Consider the following 27,286-nt stretch of genomic DNA (forward strand, 5'->3'; position numbering starts at 1 on the left):
TTTAACCAGAAATAACTCATTTATTCAGAAAAATATAAAGAGCAATATCTTCTTATATATAGATATAACAGAGCCTGCAAGAGGTTAAGTTTAAGCCCTTTTAAGCTCCAAAGTCCATGACACTGCCACTGATGGGCAGAGGGCAATCAATTATGCACCTGATTACCTCACTAGGAGGTAAAACCTAATAAAAAGAATAAATCATACACATCATCTGCCATAAAAATATGGAAATCTTTTGAAATGTTAATTTCAACTCTAGAGAAACAAATTTCTAATGAAAACAATTCTTTGCTCCCTATTAGAATACAAAGGGAACAACCGCCACAGAGCTCAACTTTGAGAGCACAGAAAGATTTTCAAAGTAATCATGGTTACACATCCAAGAAGTGGAGCCAGACCACAGTCCCATGTTGGAATTCCTTCAGGCAAAGCTGGGAGCCACATCCTGAGATCTTCTGCAACATGATCTTTTGTTATCTGCGTATTTTTAAGATGATGCCAATTCTGCTGCCTCTCCGTTTAGTTCTCTTAAGGAAAATGTAGAAGAAGGCACCCAGAATCCAGTTCTAAGTCACTGTTAAAATTAGCTTCTCCCTCTTTTTCCGCTTCCTCTTCTTTTCTTCCAAGTGGCTAGTAGCATCAGCAAAAAACATAACTTCACTTTTTGCCTCACATTCCCTCATGAGATACTCAAGACCTGCCATATTGAAGCCGATAACATCCTGGAGAGGAGAAGCAGAAAGATTAAACAAGTTCTCTCCCATGTCAGTCAAGGAACCAAAGCTTCAGGTGTTCCTGCTGAATACTTTCCTTCTTTGATTTTGTTTTCTGTTCCTACCAGCTCCAACAAAAACTTTTATTTCAAACACAGATTTATTTCTAGTTGGTACTGCTCAAGACAAGACACAGCGCATTTTTAGCCGCTTCCTGGTCACATACACTAGCACTGTGCCTCGTATTATATTTCTAGGCAGTCACCTACTTACCCGGACTTGGCTGACTTTTGAAATAGTTGTTTCCTTTAATTTTTCTATCACTGGCACAAGCATTTGGTTGCTAGTGATCTGTCCAAAGTGAATCCTAAAAGAAAAATAGAACAAAGCACATTGCAAAGAACACTTCTAGATCTATCGATACCTTCTAGAAATAGCAAACAGACATAATATCAAGGCAATAACTACAAACATACAGCTTCATTTTACCATGAGAACAGAAACAGCTTTTAATATAAAAGGCTAAAGAAGTATCTTTCCCTACTATTCAGTTCAATTTGATGACAATTTTTAAAACAGTTTCCTAAAACCTAGAACATACTCAAGGCTAACCCCTTCTCAGCAATCTACCAGATGACCATAGATTTTGACAATGGTATTTTGTGGAAAGCTCAAGACAGAATGAGCCTTCTAAGAACAGCTAATTCAACAGAAGTTTATCAATATTTCTAATGTGCCTCAGCAAAAAAGAGATCTAGTCATACATCAGAGTCAAACTGTGACCCAGGGTACTAAGCTACCCTGCACCTTCTACTAGGCAACCCTCTAGTGTGCCAGAAGTATTCATGTTGCTTCTCATAGAACTGGCAACCCTGATTCAACAGTACACATATCACAGCAAGAGGAATTTAGTAAAATTGTTGAATGTGAATCTAGGTCTTCAAAACTTATCCCAAAATATACAAATTTGGCAACAGAATAATATAAGCTGACTATTCCTTAAGATGCTGGTATAAGGGCAAGACAAAACCAGTTAAACTAAACAGTTTAAAAGAAACAAGAGGCTAACTGACCATTACTGGCTTTCAGCACACTGAGTAGAGCCAGAGCTACTACCTTAACAGTACAACTAGAGGCCTATCAATAGGTGTTTCTGAACAATGTATTATCATTACATATTACTCAAAGACTGAGTCATCACTATCCTTGTTTTAAAGGTAAGAATGATTCCAAAGGATGATTAATATTTTATGTCAGACAGCACTGAAATGCTGTAACAGTCTGTGAGACTGAAACATGATTTCTTAATTAAACACTGACAATTTCAGTTAAGGTGCCACTGGAGCAGTACTGCCAAGGAGATGTGTATTCCGTAAAAAAGGGTGTTACCTGAGAAGGAAGAAGAGACACCTACACAGAAGTTCAACATCAGAGCCCAGCTGGATGAATTCATTAAAGAGCTTAAGGATGTCTGGGACATAAGAGAATGGCAGCACAAGTAGAGATTCTTCCAACTCACTAATAAAGAAAAAATTGTTTGAAAATGTCACCATTATCAACATGGTCAATTTTAAATCTTTTACTTTTTCTAATGCTTTTATACCAGAATAGATCTTGATTATCCGGAGTTAAGATAAATATTCATCTACATACCATATGATTTTATATTTCAATGATTTTTCATAGGAGAATTTAGTATTTTAAATACTGGTTGGAATGTATTTTAGTCCATGGCATAGTGGGAGAATCTGATCATTTTCCTCCAGACAAAACAATTTCTCCAAAACCTTTGATGAATATTCCATCTTCATATAGCTATTTTTTTTTTAAGATTTATTAATTTACTTGAGAAGCAGAGTTACAGACAGAGGGAGCGAGGACTTTCATCCACTGGTTCACTCCCCAAATGGCCACAACAGCTAGAGCTGCACTGATCCGAAGCAGGAACCAGGAGCTTCTTCCCAGTTTCCTACACGGGTGCAGGGCCCAAGGACTTGGGCCATCTTCTATTGCTTTCCCAGGCTACCAGCAGGGAGCTGGATCAGAAGAGGAGCAGCTGGGACTCGAACCAGTGCCCATATGGGATGCCGGCACCGCAGGCGGATGCTTAACCTAACCTACTACACCACAGCTGCGGCCCCCATATAATACATCTTTAACCATATTGAGTTCTTATATATCAGAGAAGGAGTGTTTCCAGTGCTTTTGGCCTGATCATGATAACTGATTTTTTTTTTTTTTTTTAAACAGGCAGAGTGGACAGTGAGAGAGAGACAGAGAGAAAGGTCTTCCTTTTGCCGTTGGTTCACCCTCCAATGGCCGCTGTGGCTGGCGCACCACGCTGATCCGAAGGCAGGAGCCAGGTGCTTCTCCTGGTCTCCCGTGGGGTGCAGGGCCCAAGCACTTGGGCCATCTTACACTGCACTCCCTGGCCATAGCAGAGAGCTGGCCTGGAAAGGGGGCAACCAGGACAGAATCCGGCGCCCTGACCGGGACTAGAACCCGGTGTGCCGGCGCCACTAGGTGGAGGATTAGCCTATTGAGCCACGGCGCTGGCCCCTGATTGTTTCTGACACTAATGCTATACCATTTAAATTCTGCTAATTTTGTAGCTTTCTAACCTAGAATAGCTCTAGTACAGTTTAATCAATTCCATTAGAAATCTCAGATTTCAATTGGGATCACAAACTTATTAATTAGCTTTAAAAAGCCAACCTTTAAAACACAGAATCTTCCCATCTCAGAATATCCTATTTTAAAAAAAAATGGGCCAGCATTGTGGGACAGCAGGTTAAACAGGCATCTCATACAAGTGCCAGTTCAAGACCCGGTTGATCTGCTTGCAATCAAGCTCCCTGCTAATGTACCAGATAAAGCAGCAGAAGATGGCCCAAGTGCTTGGAGCCCTGCACACACATGGGAGACCTGGATAAAGCTCCTGCTCCTGGCTTTGGCCTGGCTCAGCCCTGGCCATTACAGCCATTTGAAGAGTGAACCAGAGGATGGAAGATTTGTCTCTTTCTGTAACTCTGCCTTTCAAATCAGTAAATCTTAAAAAAAAAAAAAAAAAAAAAAAAAAAGGCAAGAAAGAACACAACGTGCTACACCCTAAACAATTTTCTTTTGTATTTCCCTAATAAAATCTCTGTGTTATCTTCAAATAGATCCTACTTATTTCTTATAAGGGATATGTCTAGATACTGTTGATGTTATGATGATAAACTTTAATAGGCTGAACTCAAACTCTTCATTTTCCCTTAAAACCATCTTCCTTCCTATTTTAATAAGAGACTCTTTGCTCTAGCACTTTCGAAAAAGAGCATTTTTAGGGGCTGGCATTGTGGTTAAACTGTTGCTTATAACAACAGCACCCCAATCACAGTGCCAGTTCGAGTCCTGCCTACTCCACTTCTGATCCAGCTTCCAGCTCATGTGCAGGGGAAGGAAGATGCCCAAGGGCTTGAGGCCCAGCCACCATGTGGCAGACCAGCATGTTCTTGGCTCCTGACTTCTACCTGGCCCAACCTGGCTGTTGCGGCCATTTGAGAGACTGAACTACAAGACAGACGATTTCTTTCTCTCTGTCTGTTTCTCCTTCTCTGTTGCTCTGCCTTTCAAATAAACAAACCTCTTTAAAAAATTCTAGTGAATAATTTTTCATCAAAATTTTGAGATTGCTAAATACCAATCAAGCAGACAGCCAACAATTATTTCTATTTGCTTCATGTTAAATATTCAAAGTTGTTACCAGAAAAATTATAATAATTAAATAGTTGTGCAAAAGGACTCACCTTGACTTGATCCCCTTAAAAACCTCTAATACATAAGCTGAAGGCTATAAAGGAATGATAATACTATTAGTTACATGTACGGTTGTTGTCTATTAAAGCTCCCAATTTCCAGCTCCTAAGGGACAGGGACCCCTCTCCCTCATTTAAGAAACAATTATGCTAAGATGCTAAGACCTGGGGGGGATGTTTGGCATAGCAATTAAGATTCCTATATCCCACGTGGGAGTGGCTGGATCCAATGGCCAGTTCTGGCTCCTGACTACAGCTTCCTACTAATGCAGACCTGGGAAGCAGTGGTGATGACACAAAGTAGTTGGCTTTTTGCCACCTATGTGAGCCCTGGCCCAGCACTGACCACAGCGGGCATTTAGGGCAGGAACCAGATACGAGTAGTCTCTCTGCCTCTCAAATAAATACAAAAACAAATAAACAAAATGGTAAGACCTGCATGGGCTAAATAAATACACAAACAAATAAAATGGTAAGACCTGCATGGGCTTAAGGGGTAACCAGATCTAGGTTCACAATCTAGCTCTGTTCTTTATCAACTATGTTTTCTTGTAAGTCAAGCCAGTTGCTTATCTAAAAAAATGAAGATACTCTAAGTCACATGACTATTGTGATGAATGGGACATGCAAGTAAAACACTAAGTAAACAAAGATTGCTAAACACATTCTACTATTACTCTTCTCCTCTTTCTTCCCTCATCTCAATGATTTATGTCAACTTTTCCTCCAAAGTCTTACTTCAAATTTCACTTAAATGAATAACAGTCTTCAGAGGGTGTTGAACACAGAACATAAACACACACTAGAGAACAAAGGGATACCAGTGCAGTCCAACCAAAAAGTTTGCCTTGGGAAGTCATATTAAAGTGGCTCTTTTGAAATACTAAGGATGTTCTAATACATCCACACCCCCGGATCATAATGCCTCTCTACTTCCTATCTTTCCTGAAATTAACTTTTAAATAACCAAGGGGAAACAGCTTGACATTCTACTCACAGAAATATTGCCATAAGCCATCAGGATTGGGTTTGTGGGAAGAGGAACCTATGAAGAAATAATTAAGTCGTTAAAAATGCCCTTGTCTCTTCCATTGAGGAACAGTGTTGTTTTTTTTTTTTCTTTTTTCTTCATACTATTTGTTGAACTCTCTTACTTAGTGTAGGGTTAAACTTTACAATCATTAAGTAAACTGAAAATAGATCTTCATAAAAATTAAGAGTGGGAATGAGAGGGAGGAGGAAGAAGGGTTGGAGTATGGGTGGGAGGGAGAATAGGGTGGGAAGTATCACTATGTTCCCAAATCTGCATATATGAAATACATGAAACTTGCATAACAAATTTTTTTTAAAAAAAATCAGACTTTGATAGTTCTTGTCACAGGCAGTATTTTTTAAATTTGAAAAATGAGACCCTAAAAACTCAAAGAGTGTAAAGGAATTATCAGACCTTTTAGTTTCTAGAGTACTTACGTAAGGCCAACAAAATCATTTGGTCTGGTCTTGCCAAGGCACCTGCAGGCAGGACTTGGCATTCAGTAAATCTACAGCAGGCTAATTTTTAGTTGCTGACTTTGTATGGCTCGGGAATGATGTTATAAATATCCAAATGTCCCTTGGCAGAAAAAATGTTCCCCACCCCTGAATAAGACCAATATTCTTCCCTCTCACAGTTCCTCAATTTCTTCCAACACCTGAACTGGAAAAGATCCTACTGCACTTATCTCATATGCTGATCCGTGTGAATCAATCCTGAAACAAAGGTTTTCTTCTCAGGAGTTCTATTTATAACTACCTCCCAGTGTGTAGTCCAGTGCATTATCTTACCTCTTTCCCTGCAGCTTTACAAATGGCTTTGTGTTCTTTCATTTTTGCAGTTTCTTCTCGGTATAGTTCAACAGCCTCCATGATCCTCTCAGCCTACAAGATGATGATAAAGGCAAGAAGTCATCACAACAGGCAAGGACTCTGAAAGCGGAAGGCCGGCTAGGAGTTCACTAAGTGAAATAGCTTGAATCAGGATAATAAAGATGTGCCAAACAGTATTTAATGACATCTTTAGTCTTCTTTTCACATTTTAATCTGCAGAGTCTAGGTGTCATCAGGGACTTAGGTGAGACCCTACTGAGACAGCTTGAGTGGAGCAGTTCCCAGGACCACCTGAAAGGCATCACTTTCAGAAGAAAACCATGTACCTCTCCAAGAGAGTGAGACTCCCCATCCTTGATTACACAGAGAGCACACAGAGGGCGTGATCTCCATCTTTAAATTTCATCAACTTTTTGCCACAACAGGGTTATTTAGTAGGTAGGTATAGAATAAGACTTACTAAAAAAGTTTGAATCCTATTAAAAATTAAGATTCCATTTTCTATATCAACTTACTGCTTTAACTGTTTCAATAGTTTTCTTTCCAGTAAAGTAGCTATCACCTTGAGTCTCCCCTGGAACCTGCCAGAAACAAAGACATCTGTGAACAATATACTTGACAGCAGTTCAAAAGCCACTAAGTTAACCTTAGGTCATAAAAGAACAGGCATTATTATCTTATAAAGATGACAATGCAGTTATCAGCTACAATTAATTGAGTACTTAGTAAGTGCCAGACACCATATTTGATATGCATTATCATGAGAATATCCTGCAAATGTTTAAAGATAATGATCAAGATCAATTTCTCAATTTTTTTGATTGTTTTGTTTTACAATGAATTAAACAATTCACTGAAGCCTCCTTAAAACAAAACAAAACAAAACTTCAGAATGGCCAAGTATTTAATACCAAATTTGGTTTATCACTTTGTCCAACAAAATCAGAATATATAGTTGAATAAAATAGCCATACACATACTGTTTTTCCTATCAGAGGGTGATGCCTCTGGCATCTAGCTCCAATTCTAACTGCACTGGAAATTCTTAAAATTAGAGCCCCAAAAGATTTACTTACTGCTGGCTGGTCTTCTTTGGCCACACTCTCCTCATATTCTGCTTCCCTTTGCTGCCATGAGATAGATAAGTTAATTTGAGAGAAAAACACATTGTCTTTATTTAAAGTAAAACAAAGCAGGGCAGAGAGAAACTGCTTCTTTCAAAACATAATCCAATGATGACATCTTTGGCTTCTGAAATGGGTGCCATTGACCTTGAAAGTATCTGCAAGTTCTTGGACTTGCACACAATGAAATTTGACCACTAGTCAGAATACTTCATCTGGGACAGCCTGTCAGTAGCCCACCAGCACAGCTGTACCCAGGCCTAAGTTCTTACCATCTCCCTTTCTTCCTCAAGAATAAGAGGCTCTCTTGTTCTCTCCCAAAGTCTCAGAGATTTGTCATGGGATGATGATACAACATAGTCTCCATTGGGGCTTACAGCCAAACACCAAATCTCCTGGTGGTGTCCCTGGAGAAGGAAAAACAAAGACAAACATGGAATAAGAATATCTCATTCACAGTATAATACATGCTTATATTAGGGGGCAACATTCTTGAGTACTGAGCAAGCAAAACAGGCAAGATGCAGTTACCTCCAGAGTTTGTATGTGTTCAAATTTGTCTGCATCCCACTGCTTAATCTTACGGTCTTTCCCAGCAGTGAAGAAGAGGTGAGACTTAGGTACAAACTGTAGGTACATCACACTGAAAAGCAAGAAATCTCTCCTGTCATCAGATTCCAGGTTAATGAAGAATCTTGCACATGTGAATAACGTTTAACTAGCTAGTTTAGAGTATCTAACTATACATAAGAACTTGCTGTTTGTCACAATCTGAGAACACTAAATAACAGGCACAAATGCTCTAGCAAAATGATGACAGATGAGCCAAATTGGGATTGGGGTTGGGGTCTGAAGAGACTATATGTACCTGTCATCATGTGCAAAGAGAGACTTGTGGCAGTCCCCAAAGTCCAAACCCCAGATTTTCACATTCCTATCAGCAGAGCCAGTTGCTATCAGTGCTCCATCCTGTACAAAGAGAAAGAAATAATGGTTAATATCACAGTTCTATAAATTAGATAAATAAAAGCTAACCAGAACATTTTAATTTGGGGCTTTTTTGGCGAGAAAACTGGGTATACAACAGAATCAGAAGACACACAGTTACTGAAATAGTATTTAAACTTTACTTACATAAGAGATGTCCATGCATATAACAGGAAGTTTGTGCCCGTAGAGTGAGAGAAAAAACTAAACATTAAAAAGAAAAAGAATATTTGTAACTCAGCCTTTTAACTCATCTTATCTAAGGTAACATTATATGTGGCATATGTGTCGAAACCTAACTTCAAAATATACTAAGCACACTTGAGGGCTGTTTTATAGATGTACTTTCAAAGGTAACAACTAAGCCACTGAAGACAGCTTGCTAAGAGCACCTGTTTCTGCTGCACAGCTCCCGCATGCCCTTGCCAGGAAGGGTGCACCATGTGCTGGTAGAAGCCTACTGCCTCGGCCAGAATATGGAACAGAGACATTCTCTGAATCTTCTAGTAGGACAGATTCTGCAGCACCAATTTCACAAAAATATTTCCAGGCCCAAGCCAGTCTACCGATTCATTGGGCCCAATAATCTTTTTAAAGCAACTCAAATGATTCATAGCCACGTGTGAAGCTGCTGCCTACAACACCTAGCAATGCTCTTGAAACTATTAGCTATGACAGCATTTTTCTCCCCGTGACATTTTCTAAACATACGATATAATTTAAACGACATTTATGACGAGGGTTCTTTCAAATCTCTAGCTTCTATAGTGCACTTAAAATGTTTTGATTGACATACAAACCTTTAAACATGTCTTATTGTTGAGCATACTCAAGGCTACTTCTTTTATGGCCTCAATCCAAATTCTTAAGGTTAATCAGAAAGAAGGAATGTATTCCTAGGCATAACCACCATACCTTTAAAGTGTCAACATAGAAAATTTTCACAGTGCAGTCCAGCAAAGACACGGCCAATAGCTTTTGATTCGGAGAGTAACTGACACACAGGACATCTTCATCTAGTTGCAAGGTTCGGGTTTGCTTCACAGAAAGTCTAGCACCAAAGAAAGCATCAGGAAAAAAATGAGTACTCCAAAAACACAGACAATTCAAAACTCTCTAGACACAATACAGATACCTATGTCAAAAGACCATTCGATGGTTCTCATTCTTACTACAAAAAAGGGCGCAGGAAATGTCCACTTACCTCTTCTGGGTACTATTTTCATCTTTCACCAACTCAAAATCCCAAAACTTGACAGATTTATCTGCACCACCTGTCACAAAGCCACGCTGAAAATTAAATGATATTTCAATTAAAAACTATTTTAACATAGAAATTGTTAAAAAGACATATCAAAGTAGTCTTATAAAAACCTTTTTAATTAAGGGGATAAGAATTAAATAAAATATGGTTCTCCCTAATGCGTTTCATTGCTTGTTTAGAGCTACTGCCAAAGATCTTGAGAATTCCTAGCATGGACTGACACAAACAGATGTGGTAATTAGTGAAACATTCTACCTTTACAAGAGTACTTCAAAAAAGCTCATGGAAAATGTCACTAAACAAATTGGCATTGTTTGTGTTGATGCAAAAAATTAAAATCCATGAATTTTTAAAATTTTTTTAGTCACAATGCACATTTTCCATGAACTGTATAGACCTCTCACATATAAGAATCTCAAAATTTTTTACACTAAAATAAACTTGTCTTTTAATTCAAAGTTCCATGAACTTTCTGAAGTCCCCTGGTACTTCTCATAGCAGGAAGAAAAATTTGTAATGAACAGTGAGGGGTTTTGCTGTGCCCAAGAAGGCAAGAGTGACAAGTACTTGTTACAAAATAGTAAGCTAGTTTGACAAATATCCATAGAGCACACTTGATTATAAAAATGAGCTTGTTTGAAGTATTCAACTCAGTAAAGTAAATAAATATACAATTGCAATATCCCTGTCAAAAGTCCCTGTTTGAGGCTGCTTTCCAGTACCAATATTATTACACTGTAAAGTACATAGAAAACAGTCAGAAAAATGCATCTCAAGTGTCTATTATGCCGTCTCATGGATTTGCAACAGAAGAAAACAACTTTTCTTTGATCTTTAGTCAAGTGAGACTATGTAATTTATGCAAAACATAGAATATTCTACAAATGAAAATGTTATTACTATTTTAAATTCACAGCTATTTGTCTTGGTGCCAAAAGGTATTAACCACTCTCAACTGCATATTTGTTTTTTTCCAAAATACCATTTTCAATGGATAAAGATTTTCCACCCTTGAGAATATTCAAATGAATAGACCAAAATCTCTTATGGCACCTTCAAAAATAATCTCAAAGTGTTCTAAGCAACATTACTAGTCCTAGAATAAGTACTCCATTCTCCAGAGTAACTCCACTGAAGGGGAACACACTTTCATTTCTTATTTGATTTCTAGGGGGTGACATATTTTATAAGATATATAAAAGATATATATATATTATATAAGATAGAAGATATTTATGACATATTTTATAGACAGTCACAGAAAGGGCTATAATGGGAACAAAAAGTCTGCAAATTTCTACTTTGTATTTCCCAAGAGAATACTTTCTCTATCACAATCCACTGGTTCAAACATCACCAAGGTACACAATTTGGCATTCTGTTGCTGATCAAGAGCCACTGAACAACAATTCATTTGACAATGATAACTATGCATATTAATTACCAGGGATGTGAGATGGCATTATACATGAAGTCTAAAGATAAAACAAAAATACAAACTGTCTTTAAAAACCTGAGACAAATCTTTCTTAGGCAGCAGTAAAACTTGATAGAAGACTTGGGAAATGCAGCCAAAGCTTTAAAATCTGGTTTAGTTACCTGATCTGGAGAGAGAGACATGGACCATAAAGCTCCATCATGGGCATCTATTGTCTCCAGCAGATTTCCTGAGGCCAAGTCATACAACTGCAGCTTCCCGGTCTAGGAAGACACAAAATACGCCCAGCTATACACCTAGCACATCTATAACCACCATGACTCCTGACCACACATTTCAGAAAAGATTTCATAACAAAGCAGCAGCACTCTGATCAGTTGCTATGGAAATGGATCCGATGTTCTGTTTTTTCTATCTGAATAAATATTGTTAAATCTCCTGCTGACATGCTGAGTTTACCCTAGCAGGGCTGCCATTGCTATACCACTATGGAGTAACACAACCTAGTATTACTGGACTCTTGTCACTTCTATAGGTTCCAGAACTTCAAAAGGCAAATCAGAATACACAAAACAGCAAGTGCTAAATGTAAAAACCTTTAAAGTACAACCAAGCCTGGGGCTGGCGCTGTGGCGTAGTGGGTAAAGCCACTGCCTGCAGTGCCGGCATCCCATATGGGCACCAGTTCGAGACCTGGCTGCTACATTTCAGATCCAGCTCTCTTCTGTGGCCTGGGAAAGCAGTAAAGGATGGTCCAAGTGCTTGGGACCCTGCACCCATGTGGGAGACCCAGAAGAAGCTACTGGTTCCTGGCTCCGGATCGGCACAGCTCCAGCCATTGTGGCCAGGTGGGGATTGAATCATTGGATGGAAGAGCTCTCTCTGTGCCTCTCCTTCTCTCTCTGTTTAACTCTGACTTTCAAATAAATAAATAAATCCTAAAAAAAAAAAATTAAAAAAAAAAAAAAAAGTCCAACCAATCCTTTAAGTGCACTATCCCTATCCTCTATAGGAACCAGCTTAACAAACTCTTATCTACTTTTGGTTTCCTCTTCTTTAATACATTAACAATAAGAAGTAGAGATTCACCTATAATGCTAAGGAGGAAAATGAACTAAAAAAAGTCATAATGGGATAGAAAATAATCACTCCATGATTCTTGTTTTGAGATACGGGTATACCAGGGTCATGATGTTAGCATGGAACATACACAAACACAAAGCTGGGTATGATGAGCTTCTGCTTGATGTAGCAGAAGCAGCAGAAGCTATAAGACTGCAGTCCCAGGTCTGCTTCTTTCTAACTCCGTGACAAGTGAACTTATCTTCCTGAACCTGTTTTTTTTATATGTAAAATGAAGCTTGGATCATCAACATCTCTAAGCTGGTGTGAGGATTAAATGAGATAATGTACATTAACTATCTAGCATAAGGATAGGCCAGGGATGGCATTTTAGTCATCTACAAGGAGTCAAGGGCAAGGCACCAATATCTTCCCATTTTACCCAGGTCTGATACATTTCCAATTTGCTGAAAAGAAATCAGACTTTTCAAACAACACTGAGTAGAAAAGCCCCAGAAATTCAAGAAAAAGTCTCAGCTTACCTTTGTTCCTATGACTACCTGCCTATCACCAGGTACAAAGAAGGAACAAAGCGCATATTCACAGGTCATGGTGCGAATGCACTGCAGTGTAGACCTATGAGAAAGAATAAAGAACTTACATGTTAAGAGAATCTGCTTACCCATCTCAAAAGTCAGTGCAATGTTTCAATACACACTTAGCCATACACAGAGATCAACAAGAGAGAACACAAAAGTCTTCATACTTTTGGCTCAAACAAAACTATATTCAAAGGAGAAAATATTAAACCAAACTTTGTTTTCTTTATAGGTGCCTCCTATCTCCAATGAAGACTATAAAAAAGCAGGGTAGAGAAAAGTATCTGCTGGGCTCTATAGAGACCAACCTGCCATTTCCAAGAAGCAAATGGGCAGGAAAGATTGCAATTCAAATGAGCATGTGACTACACAGCCCTCCATGTAATGTTCATTTTATAGAGCCATAAGCATTTATCCAACAACTATATACATCAAAAGCTTCACTTCAGTCAACATTTACTGAATGCCTACTACACACCAGCTAGAAATCAAAGTGTTAGAGCTGGAATAGTGGATAAAATACCAGATGTTTCTAATCTCATATGCTTAAAATTCTTCAGGAATAACTATGTAAATAGGGTATAACAGCTTGATGAAGAGTATACAGAGGCTAAAACTAGATAAACTTATATTACCAAATAAAGTTACATGACTAGAAATCATACAGAGTTTAGATAGAGAATATGTCCAAATGTTCAGAGTTCAGAAATAAGAATTCAAGAAACAAGAACTGAGAAGAAACAGCAATGTAAGGAGAAATTATGAGTCAAAGTGTTTGAAAAAGTAGAAAGTTATTAATTCAGGGAGACAACAGCAAATGAAGCTTAGGCGTATTAGTCATTGGATTTATAAGCATGATCATTGAACAAATTTGGAATGAAAGAGGGATTATTATTTAAGATATATTAAGAAGGAAGACTTAACACATCTGCATATTGATGGGAATGATGCAAAAAACAGAGAACATTAATTAGTGATTTAAGAAAAAAATGGATGCTTCCATTTTCTCAGTAAGCTAGAAAGCAAGGTTATCAGCTTAAAGGTGTTGGAGATATGTGAGACTGGAAGAGAGGGGGAGGTGTGACACATTCACCTAGGAAAGTAAAACAGTGATAAATTATGGTAAAATTATTGGGCAGCAGTAAATCAACCTACATTTAGAGTGGGCAATATGGCTGTATGGTTTTCTCAAGCAAAGTACATCTAGAATAAATTTGCCCCTTTTTTGCATCAGTTTTTAAAAGGGCAACTTTTCTGACTCTTATGTTCCACAGACTTCTGGCCAAAATGCACTGAAGATATATTTTGAGAGAATTGTATTTAGGTCCCTAAGAAGCTAATAGCTAATCAACACAAGCATCAAAAGAAAACAAATGAAGAACACAAAAATCAAAACAAAACCCCTCCCACCCATTCAAAGCAGAGAAAACACTATTGGATAAAGCTACAGAAAACATCATCTCACAAACCTGTTCCATATCTTAATGGAATCAGCTGCTCCTGAAAGGACAGCGATGTTGTCTGAGCTGAATGACAAAGTGCGCACATCACTGCGATGGCCCCCGATGGTGATTCTGCTGGTCCTGACCGGCTGGGGAGTGGCCAAGGATGGGTTCAGTGAGTATAATTCCACCAGGTTGTTCTGCAGCAAGAAGACAGCCTTTAACTCTCCTTGAGGTGAATGAATCAAATCAAAGGATCTGCATGGAAAAATAATCACACATGTTCTGGCTGCCATGTTAGCTCTGAAGGTTAACTCTTTCTAGGGAAAAAGCTCTGCACTCTCTCAGTCTATATCAACTGAAAGCAAGCACGAATAATTTCACAAATAAGAACACGATCATAACTGAATAGTTGAATACATACAAAAACCTGGGCTCAGATCCTAGTTCTGACATCTATCTTGTGTTTGTGCATGTATTTTTATATGTGACCCTAAATCCCTCCTGAACTTGGGATAGACATAATTTTTTTTTTTTTAGTTAGAAGAAAGGACAACAAATGAAGAGCTAAAAAGCTACTATAATACAAATCAAATGAGGTAATGAGTAAGTGGACCAATGAAGTGGGCAACAGATGACTGCAACACATGCATCTCAAGATCACTGTCTCCAAATGTATAATCCACACAGACAGCTTGCAAACAACATCATGAAAAAGGCGTAATACTTTGTAGCTCACTACTTCTGTAACTTCAGATACTACACTTCCACTCACTTGATTTTGGCAGACGTTTTGATATTAGCTACTCGCTGAATTTCATCTTGCAGAGTCATTTTGACATTGATTTCAAGGTCTTCCTCTTCTCCACTGCAAGAATTTAATCTAAAGATGGGGGAATAAAGAGTATCATTTTATCACTTTTCTAGAAGAAGTTTTGTTCTTAAAATTGAATGTAAAATCTGGACTCATGACCAACAAGCCGTGTAATTCTGGGAAAGTCACTTAACCACACAGAACCACCACAAACATTAAACACAGTATATGCGGAAATGCTCTATGAACTACAGTGCCATAAAAATAAAGTTACACTTAAAGGGTACCCTCAAGAAATGGATTGAGTGCAACATTCCATACAATTTCCTGGAAAAAGTCTTTGTAATTCAAACTATCCCACTGAAGTATTTCCAGTGAACTTGTCTAACTTCAGGACATTTTAAAAAATTCATCAACTGCACTTTAAAATCCATCTATGTCAAATAACAGTAGGTCCCAAAAGATCTGCCAGATAACCTTTTATCTCTTTGATACTAGAAAAATGTCAACCATTAAGGAATGCATTTTTATGGTCATAATGACCTATTTTAAAGTTAAATTGTTCCAAACTTTAATTGTATCTATCCAATCCCATTTCTTCTCATTTCCAAAGGTCAGCATTATATAACCTAGTGTCCTTCCTCATAGCTTCCATTAAAAGTGCACTGCCAGCCTGTAAGAGTTAAACAGCACCCTGAAAACCACTTTTAAAATCTGTAGTCTTTCTAGTTCCATGTGGGCCTGAGCACAACACTCAGAAATATGTCAGTTATAAAGATTTACTGTAGAAATGCAAAACTTGGACTAGTGAATAGTATCCCGCAAATTCTTCTCTAGCTTTTAACAGAAACTAGTAGTGAAGTATTTCCCAAAGAAGTAACAATTTTTCTCAGTAACGTGCATTTTACTTACTACTAATAAATAAAACATACTTTGCTTTCTTTCTAGCTTTCTTCATCTTCTTGTCCATTTTCTTTTGAATTTCCTCCTTAGAAAGGACACAAAACACTTCGAGCACAGAATCAGTGCCCTGGAAAAACAAAAAGTTGACCTAAGCCCTGGACAGGCAATTTGCAAGTTAGCTCATTCTCAGAAAGAACTATACAGATACTACAAATATATTATCTTAGGCAATTTAATCTCTCTGGGCTTGTTGTCCCATCTATAAAATGGGGATGCCCTTTCTACTCACAGTATTGCTCTGAAAACTAAACAAGAAGGTAAATGCTTTTAAACTGCCTAGAAAATCAGCATTTAATAAATAGTTGGTAAAAAAAATAATTTTTACTGTTGCTATGCTAACACAAACTAGGGGTTTTAGATCCACAAAATACCACACAGTGAATTAGTAATTGGTCAAAAAAAAATTCATCTCTACACTGACTATGAAATAAGACCAAGCATCTGAAAGGAACAGCCTAGTCTGCCTTCTTCTCCTTAGCCTGGTACTCACATGACAAGCAAGGATCCTGCCTGTCTTGTCGACTGCAAGGTTCACAACTCTGTCCCTTCCTTCTCGCATTATGGAACCAGCTTTTCTGCATGAAAGGATGCGCTACAGAATAAGGAGGAAAAGATCAGAGTTAAACACAGCGCTTCTGATCCTCTGTAAAGGTACGGTTCTAATGACAGGTAACAAAAACATTCCCTAAAATGATATGAGAATTACAAATTTAAAATCTGTGATTGACTTTCCCCATTATTCAATTCAATTGACATCAAACACACACACACACACACACAACCCCACAGAAAAACCACACACACACAAAAACAAGAATGACTTACATCCTCAGGAGCTTCATCCATTTCAAGGTTACCATCCTCTGCTTCCAGTGTGTCCTGCAGTCTAGGAGAAGATCCTTTGATTTTCTTAGGTTCTGGTTCTTCCTGATCTTCCACCTGTTTTATAAAAATGGGAAAATAATGTGTTCTAGGAGGTGACTCTTAACCCTAATGAGAGAAATCATTTCCCATGGCCTCCAACAACTTCTAATTAGTAATTTCTCTGACCAAACATCTTCTATACATTTTATTTCTATACTTTCATTTTTTTTTAAAGCAAAGAGAAAGTCAGACAGACACACTCATTAGTGGGCATGCTGGATCACAAGCAGAGTGAGGCTTGAGCCAGGCACTGATATGGAACACATCCATTACAAGCAGCACCTTAACCCACTGCACCCAATACCCCCACCTCCAATCAAACCCCTTCAGGATGGGTATCTGAAGGTACTAAAATCCAATTTTACTACATACAAGCAAAACTTTACAAAGTATATAATTTCAATACTTTGCATAGTATAAGGAATACTGTTTACTAACAACAGTGAAAAAATAACCCGTCATTAACATCAAAAGTTACTCAGCTCCTAGGTGAAAGGTCTATCATCTCATATAAGGAAAGATTTAAATTGGCATGAAGAATTGCAAAGACAATGCAAGACAAGTTATATCTTCTTAAATAATGAAAAGATAAATGTCAGCCTAAGGAAGAACCTATCAAAAATACATGGGATACAATATCATACCTAACTCCATTTAAACCTAAGATCCACAACCTTTTATTTCACATGAATTCTATGTGATAAAACATCCTCAGAATATACATATCTATTAACTCAAATTCTACACAGATTTTTGTGGGAGATTCACAGACACTCTGAAATCCATCAATGGACACTCAAAGTCCAAGAATATGAGGCTTAGAATGCCACAAACTTAATCACTATCATCATCAGAGGCTTTGAGCCTAAAGCTACTTATCTGAGCTCAAATAAACAATAGTAATGAACATATAATTAAAAAAGCCCACTTTACTTAGAAGCTATTGGTTATCAACATGACACAATTCCTTCTAGTAGGGGCTGTCAGTGTGGTGCAGTGGGTTAAGCCACCGCCTGCATTGCAGTTATCATATACGGGCACTGGCTTGAGTCCCAGCTCCTCTACTTCTGGATGGCCCAAGTGCTTGGACCCCTGTACCCAGGTGGGAAACCTGGAGGAAGTTCCTAGTGCCAGGGTTTGGCGTGGCTCAGCCCAGGCCTTGTGGCCATTTGGGGAGTAAGCCAGCAGATGAAAGATCTCTGTCTTCTCCCTCTCTCTCTTAACTATCTTTCAAATAAACAAATAAATTTAAAAAAAAGAATTCCTTCCAGTACTATGTGAAGTACTTTGATTCTAAATTCAAAAAGTATGTGAATGCTAAAACGTGACATTACTCACGATGAGAAAAAATTCATTACCTCTTGCAGGTAGGATATATCCCAAGCCCTCAGTTCACTGTCTGAAGTCCCAGTGATGAGTCGCTTTTCTTGTGACACCAAAACCAACCCCCATATCTACAGAGAGCGGAAAATTATTCAAATAACATAATATTTAAGAGACTCTAGATCAAATGTGATATTGCAAAATCTAAGGACAATGCAATAAAAATCTCTGGCATTTCAACATCTAAGAAAAGACATACTTATTAGTACAACTCTTTCAAAATGCACTAAATCCCACTTTTACAAAGAAAACAATGACTTGTGATGGAACTGTTGCCAATGTGATTCTAGAAATTTCTACCTTTTTATCGTCAAATTTAAATAACAGCTGTTCAGCATGAATTTTAGCTTAAATCCACCTAAATAATGATTTTAAGTCTTGTACTTCTTTGTTTTTTAAGCAGTATCTAGCAAATAAAAAGTGTCCCATTAGGGACATAATTTTTAACATCATATATCTAAGAATTAAATAATGAAAATAATAACATTGTTGAAAATCAAGAGTCAAGAATCTAATCTTTTCCTCCTCATTAATTTCGGGTATTATTTTTTTCAAAGCCTGATATTAACACAGCACTGAGGAGGATGCAAACATGTGTGTAGTATTTCCAGAACAGATCCAACAGATCTATGTTCAGGTGACTACTGTAACAACTATATTTTACAGTTTATGGGTCACTAGACCAGGCAGAATCATTAAACCTTCCCACAATCATAAAGATAGACACTTTTATTATTTAAAAATAATGAAACTCGAGGATTAAAAAATTTCCAAGGCCAATGTTTAATAAATGACAGAATAGCTACATCTGCTCTAGTGACTGGCACTGCCTCCATCAAACCAACCTCACTGTGTCTCAAGATAGCACATGATGATCATGGAACAACAAAAGCAAGCAGAAAAGGGCCTGGGCCCAAGACCCTGTAGGTACCTCAGTTCGGTGGCCAACCATCGTTTTGAAGCAGTGCTGGGTATCAAGGTCCCACCACTTCACCATGGTATCTTTCCCACTAAAAGAAACAGGAAAAAAAATCCTGTTTAGGCAGAATCAAGACTAACAGGGAGATCAAGGATTCATCTGTTGTTTCAAAGAATGACACATAGCTCTATCCTATTCTACCCGACCTTTCTTCTGAAAAGCAAACAATCCTAACTGTCCGTGGGGCTATTCTTACATTGAAAATGTTTCCCCTGTAAGCATAAAAATGACTGTGACTTCAGAGAACTAAGGAACACAGAATGTGGCTCCTCGATGCCTTCCACCACTTCTATCAAAAGCATCAGCCTCTTTAACAAGCAAACCTTTTCCATCCCCCACGTCCTGTAGCCTCTGTCCTGGAAACACCTGGTCTGTGAAGTCTCTAACTCTTGACTCTTTAGTCAACTTTTATATACCAACCAGAACTTAACTCCTACAAACTAAATTCTTTAACAGCTTCTCATCTGGGTTTTGTCTGTTTCTCTTATCCCACTGAAGACACTACTGTCAGATAAGCTCAATGTTCTCTGAAGAATCAAAATCAGGCTCTTGAGTACCATTCTCAAAACCTCCTGCTCAGATGCCTCTTGCTTTCCTTTATATTACCTAAGCTGTAAGACACACATTCTATATTAGAACTACAAAACCATTCTCTTACAGGATCTGTAATCTGAAAAGACAGGCAACTGATTCCATAGGAACAAAAACATCACTGGTATGGCACTCAGCACTCAAAACTTTTCCTCAGTCACTGCTTTGATTTCTCTTATGACTGTCTAGCAAACTTTAGGGTCTCAGCTTTACCCAGAAGGCCATACCATAGGAATAATAGTTATTATGTTAGGTTAATCCATATAAAATTGTTAATAATTTGAAATGGTTCAAATGTTTGGGACTCTGGGTTACCTCTCTCCTCAAAAGACAGGCTAAATTAAATACCCATCATTCACATCTACCCACTGCTTCATGTCCTGCTTTCCTAATGTTCTAGGATCAAGAAGGTGAACAAAGTTCATCCTACAAATAGTTTGTCAAAATGTTAACGAATATGGAAAAGCTGGTATCAGAAAAGAATGACAAACCAGAACAGGGACTTTAAGAGGGCTGTAAGTAATTCTGGATAGCTCTGTGATATCATGTGGAAGGGGCAGGAAGGAAGAGAGGAAAGCGAGAACAGAAGAGTAAGCTAGCACATGAGCATGATCACTGCAGAGAAATGAGTAAGCAATGAAACTAATTAATTTCACCATTAAAGCCCTCGCCAATGACCTCACCCAGAACAGAAATGGAAGCAACACTACTTTCTTCTTACCTACTAACCAGCAGATTCTTCTCTCGTAGGAACAGCGCTTGTGTGATGGCATCCTTGTGCCCCTTTAAACGGTAGAGGCCACTTTCATTGATCACATCCCACACAATAACATCTGTGTCCTAAAAGGATCAAATAATAGCAAAGAAAGAAAAATCATTTTTTTCCCACATAAGGCCCAAGTTGACAAACAATGGGACACTATTATTCCATAGGGAGTTTCTGGATCTTGGCCAGGGAATTTAGAAAGCATATACAAAGAGGAATAAATGCCAATCTTAATCTTAGCATAATCTAGGAATAAGTACAAGCATATTTTTTCTTATATTTAAATTTAGTGTATTTCCATTTTCCACATCATTCTATGATGTTCTCACTTTTTTAATCTTCATATAATAATGAAACCCAAAGATATAGTGTAATTTATTTTAAAATTTTTTTATTTCAGGCACTCAGTTTCCTATTTTGTTATTATAGATACACAGAAATAAACATTCTTGAGCATAAATCTACTCCCAATTTCATGAGTAAAAAAGGCTCAGTCTCATTATTTAATGTAATCTGTATTTCTGAGTATTATTGACAAATTGCATACATGCTCTTTGGTAATTATGTCATTTGTACCATATTTGAATGGACAATTTATGACATTTTTCTTGGGATGTCATCTTTTACCTGTTTTATTAATAGATGAAAGATATTAATTTTATATAAAATGTTAATTATGTTACTCTTATTATCATTCTTTAAGTTGATGTTTGAATAAAAGTATTAAAATCTATCAATCTTTTCCATTTTCTTTGTTAAAACATTTGAAGACCTTTCCCACCTTGATCAGATAAATATATATTTACATATTTTCTAGTTTCCTTAAAATGCTAGTTTTTGTTGTTGTTGTTTTTTGACAGGCAGAGTGGACAGTGAGAGCGACAGAGAGAAAGGTCTTCCTTTGCCGTTGGTTCACCCTTCAATGGCCGCCGCGGCCGGCACGCTGCGGCCAGTACACCACACTGATCCGATGGCAGGAGCCAGGTGCTTCTCCTGGTCTCCCATGGGGTGCAGGGCCCAAGCACTTGGGCCATCCTCCACTGCACTCCCGGGCCTCAGCAGAGAGCTGGCCTGGAAGAGGGGCAACCGGGAAAGAATCCGGCACCCTGACTGGGACTAGAACCCGGTGTGCCGGCGCCGCAAGGCGGAGGATTAGCCTAGTGAGCCCCGGCGCCGGCCTAAAATGCTAGTTTTTAATATTTAAGTCTTTAATCTGTGACTCATTTTGGTACATGGCATAAATATTTCTTCCCTAAATTATTAGTTTTCTGAGTACCAAGTTAAAGTAATTCATCACTTTCTTCTTATCACAAATGTCATCTGTATTAAATGCCACTAGTATTAAAATACAAATCAGGATTACAAAAGTGGATTTCTTTCTTGGATTTCCATTTGGTTCTGATAATATGACTAATTTGCAGTGGTATCACATCAATATAACACTTACTTAAATGATGGTTTTTATAATGCATTCTAATGTCTAAAACCATCCCTTTATTAATCTTTCCCCAAATTTTGGTATTTCCAACTCATTTGTTTCTACACACATGCATATCAGTCACCTTCTGAAGTTCAAACAAGAACCTCTGGCATTCTTAACTTTATAAATTAATCAGAAAACACTAACATCTTTTCCATGCTTCATTTTCCCATCCATAGACTGAGTCTCTATAAAATGCTTCTATTAGTTTATTCAGTAAGGTTTTGTGGTATTTTTGTTACCTAAAATCTTATTATAAGTGAAACTTTTACATTGTATTTTCTAACTCATGATTTGAAATATAGGCTCTGTTTTCTTTTCTTTGTTCTACTGTTTTGGGTACATTTCCACAATGATGTGCTTCTTGTCTTTCTTATATTTAATAGACTGTTATCAGACAACATGACAGGAAACAAAATGGACTTCCCTATTCATACCCTTCTTCCCCATTCCATTTCTACCATCTGTACCATTTTGTGTATTTAGAGTCCACTGTATCACCCATTAATTTTTGTGAACAACCTGTTTCAGCCTTATGATCCTTTCATATATAAAAGTCTTGAGTTCCTGATTCAAAGTCTCACCTTGGACCCAGATGCCAGCCTGCCTCCTAGCTGGTCATACTTCAAGCTAGTGATAGCTGCTTTGTGTCCATTGAAGGTCACGTTTCCTTCTCCGCTCAGAAGACTGAAGATTCGGATGGAGCCATCCTCATAACCAACAGCTAAATGCAGTCCATCTGGGGAGGGACACAAGCAAGTGACTTCTTGTTTTAGCCCCTGAAGGATGAGGATCTGAAAAATAAGCATCCAAATCAACACAGAGGAGTTAAGCAGGCAATCAAAGGGAAAGTGTGGAATAATCAGCACAGTACAATCAAGAGCATCAGTAAGTTCAAATCACTTTTATAAATAATATAAACTCTACCATCATTTTTAAGTTCTCTTCTAGCAATTATCTGTACTAGCCAATGATACATCAAAAAAAGTAAAATTATTCTCCCCACAGCTCCATGTTGACACAATACAAGCAAAAATTCATCAGGCAATGCAATAAATCATGAAGTTTTTACCCTAGGGCAACACCACATAAGTTTCAGTAAAGGGTTATATACCCATCCTTGTTTTACCTGAGCCCCCATATTTAATGAGAACCCAATCTGCATAGCACTGGGGGCACCCTACTTGTTTTATCACCAAAGAACTCTGGCGACAATAAGTATCTTGGGAGTCACCCAGTAAATGGACAATATCAAAATCCTTATATTTGGTTTGGCAGAAATGGTAGATGTGGGGAATTTAAGTACACATAGTATCAAAGGGTTTTAAACCCTTGAGTCTTATCTGTATAAGAAAAAGATTCTGTCAATACAGCAGAATAATATTATTTTCAAATGTTTAATATTTTAAAACAGACTATGAGGGCAAGTAGAACTTGCAAATTAGAATTGCTAGAGAAACATGTTAGGAATTAATCATAACTATAAATCACAATCTATAAGTATTACTATTATATTTAATAAATAATCTCATATTTGGTTGTGGGTTTCAGAATTTAGTGAACACAACAGAACTCAATGTTTAGCTATTTAGATCCAAAAGGATTTCTCTTCTAAGGGCACAAATACACGAAAATCCACGTAAAATAAGTAAATCATTCTTCACTTGACAATTCATCCTCAAATACACATAAATCAATATCAACCCAGCTGATTTTTGGCTCACCTTCTCTCCTTTCCTTAAGTCCCAAATGAAAACATGTTCACAGGCTGGTGCTGCCACATAGCGTCCTTTCTCACCACGGAGTGTCACAAAGACAATATTACCTTTTTGGCTGCCAATCAGGCCAAAGACTGCACTAGCAACATAGCGCAGGTACTGTTTGGTGAGACCCATGTTATGATGTCCGATACCACAGGTAAGGCAATCTGTGTATATAAAAGAGAAAGCTCAGTGCTTTGGCTACCTTGGTTTTGATCGTTTAGCAAACCCCAACTATTTACCATGTGGTTAAAAGCATATAACTTCTGACTTCTTAATATTTATTTACACTGAATAAAGAACTGACATAAAATATCCACTGGGTTCTTCATTATTTATTTGCTGTTGACTAAACATGCAATCCCTCATTCCTCAAGTTTCAAATTGGTCACAATGGCATGCCCATTTCATGAGTATATGACATTATAGCCCCAACGTACTAAACAGTTAGCTTCTACCCATTCCAGCACCATCAAAGTTTTTACACTGACATTGGTAGCTTGAAAATGAACATAAATTATAAACACTAGAATCATGGCATTGAATAAGACAAAATCCGTAATCTCATGGCACTTACCTTCTAGGATAATGATTACAAACACAGGCACCCCAATCACCTGGAGACCTCATGAAAACATTGCTGGGAACTACTTCATCCGAGATATTTCATTTACAGCAAGTCCCCCACCACCACCACTGGCTGTGGTTCCTGGGCCACATATACTACTGCTGCAGTACATGCAGGCCTGTCCGTCCGTCCGTCTGTCCTTCCCTCCTTTCTTTTTGTAGATTCATTTTTATTTGAAAGACAGAGTTACAGAGAAAGGTGGAGACAGAGAAAGGTCTTACATCCACTGGTTCACTCCCCAAATGGCCTCAACAGCCGCAGCTGAGCCTATCTGAAGCCAGGAGCTAGGAATTTCCTTCAGGTCTCCCACAAGGATGCAAGGGCTGAAGGATCTGGGCCATCTTTCACTGCTTTCCCAGGCACGGTAGCAGGGAGCTGGATCAGAAGTGGAGCAGCCAGGACTCAACCCGCATCTATATGGGATGCTGGCGCTGCAGGCCTGGGCTTTAACCTGCTGTACCATAGCGCTGGCCCCTGTCCCTCATTTCTAAATCAGAGCAGCCCCTTCTCTTTGGCACAGAAAAATGGTAGAGCAACTCAACATTCTTTGCCATGGTTTCCTCACTACATGAATTGCACTGAATGTACTGGTTGTAGATAAAAGTGACAAGAGATAAAGGAGATAACAAGTGTGCTGACTGCTTTAGACAGAGAGTAGGGAAAAGTATTCCCCAAAACACCCATGTAACTTAAACAAAAAAATACAAAAGTTACAGCCTTTTGGGGGAGCTATTTCTTCCTGTTGTTTGTTATTGGTTGGCTTTAATTTTAAAGGGTCTCCTTTTTACTATAAACTGCTGGTTTAGTCTACTTTAACAACAACAAAAAATTCAATCTCAATTCATTGCTAATGTCTGCTGTTAATAATCACTTACCAACCTCATTTCTTTTCTCACAGAAACCAATATCAAGTCAGTTAAAAAAAAAAAAACTATAAGAGATCACATTTACTTGTTATAATGTGATAGTGCTTTTACCCTAGACCATTTTATTAATTCCTCCCCAATCCATTACTCTTGTAGTCTCCTAACTGTAGTTGCTCCTCATATTAAGTCTTTGGCCCCCATCACCTTCTTCTACAGTATTTTCCTTGGAGGATTAATATGGCACACCAACATGAATACTAATTATAGAGTCACCAATACTTACCAGACACCCCCATTTGAACCTTAAAGTGTGTCACGTTAACACGTCTACAACTTCTTGAACTCCTCGCACTTTTTCTAAGACACACAATCCTCCCAGTTATTCTGGCTCAAAACTTTCTAGTAACCTTTGGCTTATTAATGAAAAATACTACTGCAGCTAGGATTTAGAAAACGCTTATAGTAGGGTAACTGACATATTACATGTATTAAGCAAACATACACGGTTGTTTAATTATACATAGTAATTAAATGAGTTAATACAGGCAAAGTACTGAGGAAAGCACTTAATACACGGTAAATATAAGTGTAAAAGATTTTCGATAACAACCCCACAAAGCAGGCTATCTTCTATCCATTGTGCAGACAAGGACCCTAGATGCAGACAGAGATGTCAAATAGGAGCCCAACGTCATTCAGACACTGAGCACCAAGATCAGTTTCCAATCCAGCAAGTCTAACTCCCAATTCTGCTTTTAAACACTATGCTAATGTTTCCCTCTGCTCCCCTCCTTTCTTAGTCAGCCCCCACCCCTCCATCGTCTCTGGGGTACAGGATCCTGTTCTCTCTGGCACCTCACCCCTGCGTGCCTGCACTGCTTTCCACCTAACACCCCCACCTCCATATTCTTCATTCTTTCCATTTAAAAACCACACTCCCTAAGAAACCCTTTCAAACGACTTGTCCCTGCCTCAAAGTCCTTGAAAGGGCTGCTAACTCGTTCGCCAGTTTCCACTAACTCATCCTATCTACCTCTGCAATCAACAACTCCCTTGTTCGGGTTGGGAGGTTTGCTTCCTTACGCAGCGATCTTGCCTTCGGCACGTTATTCTAGAATAATCCCCCACCTAGAATAACATGCATGCTCAAAGTCACCTATTTTAATGGGTGCCATCCCGAGGCCCCTTTCCTTCCGAGCCGGCCCACCTCTAGCAGCCGTTCCCACCGCCCCGACTTCCATACAACCTGGCGCTGGTCACCTCCGTTCCCCGTGCACGGACCTCGCCTCCTTCCGCAGAATTCCCAGCCCGCTCTTCCTCCGAGACCCCACCGTCACCGCTTCCGAACCCACAGCAGCCCTCCCAAATACGAACGCAATACAACGCAGGCCTCCGTAAGGAGACAGACGTGCCACCCCGAGTCAAGAGACGGTGAAACAGGTCCCGCACAAGCAACACACTGCGGGGGCAGCCAGGTTGTCCCGGGCACGCGGAGCCCCCAGCGGCCTCTCCATCCCGCTGTGAGGACGCCCGCGCTCGCCGGGGCTCCTCCTGCCCCCACCTTAACCCAGCCACAATTACCTCTCCTGGGGTCTTGCTGACGCCACGAAGTTCCGGGCCAGCATCAGCCAAATCCGACCAGCGATCAGCAGCCCCGGGGAACCTCCAGGTCTCACCTCAGCCTCCACGAGGCTCCGGCCGACTGGGCCCGCCCACCGGACCCGCTCCTTCCGGGTCCGTCCCGGGAGTCTCTTCCGCCCGACGTTCCCTTTGCCTTCGAGGAGGAAATGACGGAGACAGCCGGGCTGTGATTGGCTGGCGCGGGCTGCGAGCG

At 38.9% G+C, this 27,286-nt stretch overlaps 2 protein-coding genes across 4 annotated transcripts in view; one reads left to right on the forward strand and one right to left on the reverse strand.

The window, feature by feature from the left end:
- SPAG17 (sperm associated antigen 17) overlaps positions 1-6,558 on the forward strand; it is a 274,935-nt gene extending 268,377 nt beyond the window's left edge. For all 3 annotated transcript variants that reach the window (XM_051857350.2, XM_051857351.2, XM_051857352.2), the window contains one exon: positions 6,391-6,558. The gene's annotated coding sequence lies outside the window, so the exon portion shown is untranslated. The remainder of the gene's footprint in view (positions 1-6,390) is intronic.
- WDR3 (WD repeat domain 3) lies at positions 1-27,259 on the reverse strand. Its single transcript, XM_002715710.5, has 27 exons — positions 27,034-27,259; positions 23,923-24,125; positions 22,783-22,992; positions 20,674-20,792; positions 19,314-19,392; positions 18,358-18,453; positions 16,901-17,014; positions 16,566-16,667; positions 16,045-16,142; positions 15,074-15,181; positions 14,326-14,556; positions 12,800-12,893; positions 11,357-11,458; positions 9,698-9,783; positions 9,409-9,544; positions 8,641-8,697; positions 8,375-8,475; positions 8,038-8,149; positions 7,779-7,913; positions 7,459-7,509; positions 6,898-6,963; positions 6,341-6,433; positions 5,514-5,561; positions 4,508-4,551; positions 2,106-2,234; positions 990-1,083; positions 1-725 (listed from the first exon to the last, which is right to left on the reverse strand). Exons 2-27 carry the CDS (start codon positions 24,091-24,093, stop codon positions 570-572), a joined length of 2,832 nt encoding a protein of 943 aa, XP_002715756.2. The 5' UTR covers positions 24,094-24,125; positions 27,034-27,259; the 3' UTR covers positions 1-569.
- Positions 27,260-27,286: the final 27 nt, after the last annotated feature.

The sequence above is a fragment of the Oryctolagus cuniculus genome, chromosome 7, assembly GCF_964237555.1.
Source record: "Oryctolagus cuniculus chromosome 7, mOryCun1.1, whole genome shotgun sequence".
Taxonomy (NCBI): domain Eukaryota; kingdom Metazoa; phylum Chordata; class Mammalia; order Lagomorpha; family Leporidae; genus Oryctolagus; species Oryctolagus cuniculus.

What these genes read in the sequence shown, in the direction of transcription:
- WDR3 (XM_002715710.5), bottom strand. Translation starts at nt 24,093, where the DNA reads ATGGGTCTCACCAAACAGTACCTGCGCTATGTTGCTAGTGCAGTCTTT. An exon ending in AAAACGTCTGCCAAAATCAA is followed by an intron (nt 14,557 to 15,073) that starts GTGAGTGGAAGT and finishes TTTTCCATGCAG; the next exon opens with ATCCTTTGATTTGATTCATT. An exon ending in TTGAGGAAGAAAGGGAGATG is followed by an intron (nt 7,510 to 7,778) that starts GTAAGAACTTAG and finishes ATCTCATGGCAG; the next exon opens with CAAAGGGAAGCAGAATATGA.